Source organism: Sceloporus occidentalis, unplaced genomic scaffold, assembly GCF_023333645.1.
Source record: "Sceloporus occidentalis isolate IW3139 unplaced genomic scaffold, rSceOcc1.0.p SCAF_96, whole genome shotgun sequence".
Classification (NCBI taxonomy): Eukaryota; Metazoa; Chordata; class Lepidosauria; order Squamata; family Phrynosomatidae; genus Sceloporus; species Sceloporus occidentalis.
In genome coordinates, this window is record NW_028317076.1 from 2,967,903 (window position 1) to 2,972,761 (window position 4,859).

General features: G+C 37.8%; 1 protein-coding gene across 1 annotated transcript; it reads right to left on the reverse strand.

Annotated features, from left to right (window-relative positions):
• On the reverse strand, nt 1-3,801 carry LOC149284278 (opsin-3-like). Its single transcript, XM_089496967.1, has 4 exons — nt 3,453-3,801; nt 1,083-1,402; nt 732-983; nt 1-246 (listed from the first exon to the last, which is right to left on the reverse strand). The coding sequence occupies exons 1-4, from the start codon at nt 3,799-3,801 to the stop codon at nt 1-3; spliced, it is 1,167 nt and encodes a 388-aa protein (XP_089353093.1).
• Between the last annotated feature and the right edge of the window lie 1,058 nt (nt 3,802-4,859).

The following is a 4,859-nucleotide window of genomic DNA, read 5'->3' on the forward strand; positions in this document are numbered from 1 at the left end:
CTATATTGGTTGGACATTAATAAGTTTTGCATTCATAGCATTGACTTTAGTTTCCTTGCTGGACTGGTGAGTTTCAGTTTGTATGGTGCTTACAGTACACGAAGTGGATGAGGAACTAAACCAAACTTTTCTCTTCATTCCATGGCCTGCTTGTTGAGTCGGTCGAATTCTGTTCCTGTGGCGATGTCTGCCATTTAACAATCTCTGGAGACATTGAAAGCATAACATCTGTGTGCCTTTTCTGAACTGCAGAAACACAGGAACAGTCATAAATACACATTTATATAGTTAAGACTAATACAGTAGCTCCCCAACTCCTGTATTACTAAAATTCCCATGATCTTATGTTATCTGAAGAGCTACTTAGTACAAGCCATATAATGCTCCATAGTGGAAGCCCCTGTTAAATGGATCAAAATAATATTTTCTATAGAAATCTTGGCAGCATTTCTGGTCCAAATGTAAAGCTAAGCAATATAGGCTTTTTTTCATCCTGTTTAGCAATATATTGTCTGGCTCCTGCCTATTTGATTGTTTGCATGAACATGGTGGTATTGCTGTTTACAATTGTATGAGAACAGTCGTAGAGAACATAGATTTAAAATGTTAGTGCCTGCCGTTTCTAGACCCTGCAGATACAGAGGGAAAATCAAGCTGCGTGTTGGTATTATGTTTACTTTTATGACTGGTTTTAGTATTTCTACAAAACAATTTGGGTATTGCGTTGTTACCTTTTTAATCATAAATATGTATAAAACAGGGTTAAATGCAGCAACCAATTTTGCGAAGAAAGATGGTAACATGGAGTTTGTTGGAGTGATTAGGCTGCCATAGCCAGATGTTGCCAACAGAGAAATCAATGTATATGGCATCCAGCAGAGTAGCAATGGCAGAATTGTCAAGCCATACATTTTGGCCACTTTAATTTCATAATTTAGAATCTTGATTTCTTGATTGATCTGGAGTTTTGGTATACCTTGCAGCTGAAATAAAAAGAAATGACAAAATAATCCAAAAATGATATTATTAAAATATGTCATTCTGTGATATACCTGTGCCATTGGCACCTGGATTATGCTCACCTTACGGATGACATATAGAATGTGCCCATAGGAGTATGATATTATAGTCATAGGTACTACAAGACAAGCAAGAAAGAAAAACAAGATAAATGATATCTCATTGGGACCTCTTGGTATCCAATTTAAGGAACAGTCAAGTCCATGGATTTCAAAGGTGTATCTGTTCCATCCAATAAGCGGGGTTGCAGTCCAGAAAAGTGAGTAGATCCAGATACAACTAATTGCTCTCCAAGACCAAGAGAAATCAACAAATCTTTCATACATCACCTGAATATATTGTTTATACACAAAGATTGTGAGTGTGAAAACAGAGGTAAGACCTGTAAAATAAAAAGACCAGTTTAATAATAGTGTAATATTGTGCAAACAATGTCAAGGAATTGGAGGACAGAAATAATACAGTCAGGGTGTAAATGATGGCCAAAACCTTACTATCCAGGTCATTCCAGTTACTACACACAAAAACATTACATTTATTTATAAAGCGCCGGCAGATTCTGCAGCGCTGTTACAATCAGTAGAATAATTTAAAGTCACACACAATATCAAACTGGTACAAACGAGACGGCCCCTGCTTATAATCTAGTCGGTGGTTGAGGGGGAAGTGAGACAATAGGAGAGGACGGCTTGGATGGGGATGAGTTTTTTTGGTTCCAATGATGTGTTGAAGCTGTTGATTGTTCAGATGGCTTTGATTATGATGATGGTTGGGAGTACTGGGAAGGAATGTTGTACGCTTCACGGAAGAGGTGGGTTTTCAGAGAGATTTTGAAAGTTGCGTATGAGGGAGAAAGTCTGACGGAACAGGGAAGGGAATTCCACAGGAGGGGTGCACCGCGGGTAAAATCTGGAATACGGGAGTGGGAAGAGGTAATGACAGTAGAAGATAACCGCAAGTTGTGACAGGAACGAAGAGGACGGTTGGGGGTGTATTTGGATAGGGGGTGCAGAGTTGTTGAGGGCTCTGTAGGTCAGAGTCAGAAGTTTAAATTTGATTCTGAAGGGTATGGGGATCCAATGAAGTGATTGGCATAGTGGAGCAGTAGAAGAGGAACGGCCGCAGAGTGTAGAGGATGGATTGAAGTGGTGAAAGGCGGGGGAGGGGGGAGCATTAGCCAGCTGGGGAGATCATCTAATCTCCCCTGACAGACTCCATCAATGATCAGCCATTGAAACTCCCACTTTGAGTCACAAGGTGTAGAAGAAGTTGAATAGGGAATTTGAGACCAACTTTACATACTTGCCTAACATTTGCAACTTACCTACAATGGCATACTTACCTACAACCCGAAGTTGACAAGACAGGACTGAAAAAAACACGACTGTTCTGGACTATTGGCAGGTATGCGATGGCGGAAAATGGGTCAAAAACTCAAAATAAGCTTAGACTTAGTTATAGGGTTAATGTAAGGTTAAAGAGAGTGAACCGGTTTGGTTAAATATCTTTTAATGTATTATCTAATTTTAATTTTAATAGGTGTTATTAAATGCATGATGTCACAAGAGTGAGCTGAATGGACAAACGAAGATCAGCTCGCTCAATCGATGTCCCTCCTCCTCTTTCAAGAAATGGCGAGCGCAAATTAAAAACAACGAAAAAAAACAAAGAAAGAAGATTCTTCGTGTTGTGCGTCTTTGAGTGAAATACCACCATATTTGTGTATTCGGTATTCTGTTTGAACAACAAAACACAACATTCGTGTTTGTTTTCATGTTCTCCCGAATAGGAATGCACAAGTCTAATAAAAATGCGAACAAACATTATTTGCAACTTTTATACATCTCTCTTGTGGGTGCAATAATTGCATTTGGCTAAAAAAAATTATTTATGTACCTGTGACATCTTTAAAATGACCATCACAAATATTTGGCACAGTAAAAGTTAAATTATCCCTTGGGGCAACTCAAGATTGTAAATCCTTGGCCATTTATAGCCAACTTTAGTGATGGGCTCACTTTAACCTAAACCTTCCTCTTACACTGCTTGGTCCCTGTGCAGTTATCTGTCCTAGAGCATTCATTTCTACAAGCGTGTTCATCCTCAAGAGGCTCCCTCAGTTGTACGGTTACAACTTATGATATACAATCATATTTTGTATAACATGTTCCCCTCTGCCAAAGACATGAACCAGAAGCCTGTATAGTTATATATATGTCTCATGATCCAGGAGTAATAACTACCAGTATATGTTATAATGGCAAGTTAATAAGACTAGAACAAGGACATGATTTATAGCATGAAGGGAGCCTCAAGACCACATAAAAAATTGGGCAAAGCTTTGTAATATTTAGAGTAACTACACTGCAGATGGCAACTGTAATAGTATGGAACTTGCATTGGTCATCGGAAGACATTAATATTTGACTTACCAAACAGATTCTTGGTAAACCCAATGAAAACACATGCTGCTTCATCCACGATCCACTGCGTTCCCACACATAACATGAAAGTAAAACCTCCACCAAAGAAAGAGAACAAAAAATCACTGAGACTAATGTTAACTAGAAGTAGGTTTGAGGGTGTCCTCAGTCGCTTCAATCTGTAGTATAGATATAACACCAGGAAATTATTGCACATTCCCACAATTCCAATGGCAGCAACTGGGAAGGCCAGGGATTCATAGGTTTCTTGGGTTAAATGCTGTTTATGGTGTTCCCAGGAGACTTCTGTCCTATCGCTGATGTTAGAATGAAGGCATGTTACTGGTCTGTTATACATGGCTATTAAGGCGACTGAGATGAGTGTAACATTTGACTCTCGAAATCATTTTAAGTAGCTTGTACCAATTATATTCGTATTAGAGAAGCCACGCTAATGTCTCCTGTGCAATCCCATTTTAAGCAAATTATAGTAATACTTGTCCGTTGCTGGGCAAATGAGAGGGATTACAGATATTTTAAATTGCATCCATCATATTTTAATACTTTTTTTATTAAAATAATAAAATACTTTATTATTTATTGAGATCCATTGTTGTTTCTCTCTTATGTTTTTAGAAGCTATGGAAGTAAAGGTGTTTTACAAAATCATTCAATTGCACGAATGTGTGAGTTTATTATTGTAAATGTTAATTTTTAACATTTGTTGTTTTTTTTTATTTTTCCTCTGGACAAGCTCCCCAACCTGTATTGTTGTGAAAGGGCAACCTATGAAATATAAAAATAAAACATTCCCAGACAAAAACAAAACAGGCAAAAATATTAATTTTTTATATTTATTTATTAGTTTTTAAAATATTTGATTGATCTGCACTGATCAAACTGAGATCAGCAAGCACGGTCTCTTCTCTCCTCTTAAGATCTTTCAACAGGTGTCGGCAGCAACCTTGAGGGAGATGTCCACGCCACTGCAACTGGTACGCCATAAGAGACAACCTGTCATCTATTTTGTGGCTGTACCAGTACCTCCATAGGGATGTCACCTGGTTAAGATGGAACCAAAGCTCCTTTTATCTTAATAAAAGACATCTTCTTATCTGAGGTGTCTATGGGGTGTAGCTTTCACCTATTTTTTTCTGATTGCACTAGGACTTTGAAATCATGTGATATAATGAAATATGTTGAAATATCCGTATGTATGTATGTATGTTGAAATTGGTAAAACTGGAATGTAAGGCCTGCCTACCCACTAAGATTAGACAACAATTAGAAATGTAGCAAAACCGAGATCGTTTTAGGGATCAGATTGTCAGATACCAATTTTAGCACTAAACTGCCTATATTTTGTGCCACATTTTAAGTGATGTGTGTTAACTGTGTATTAAGGGACTACATCAA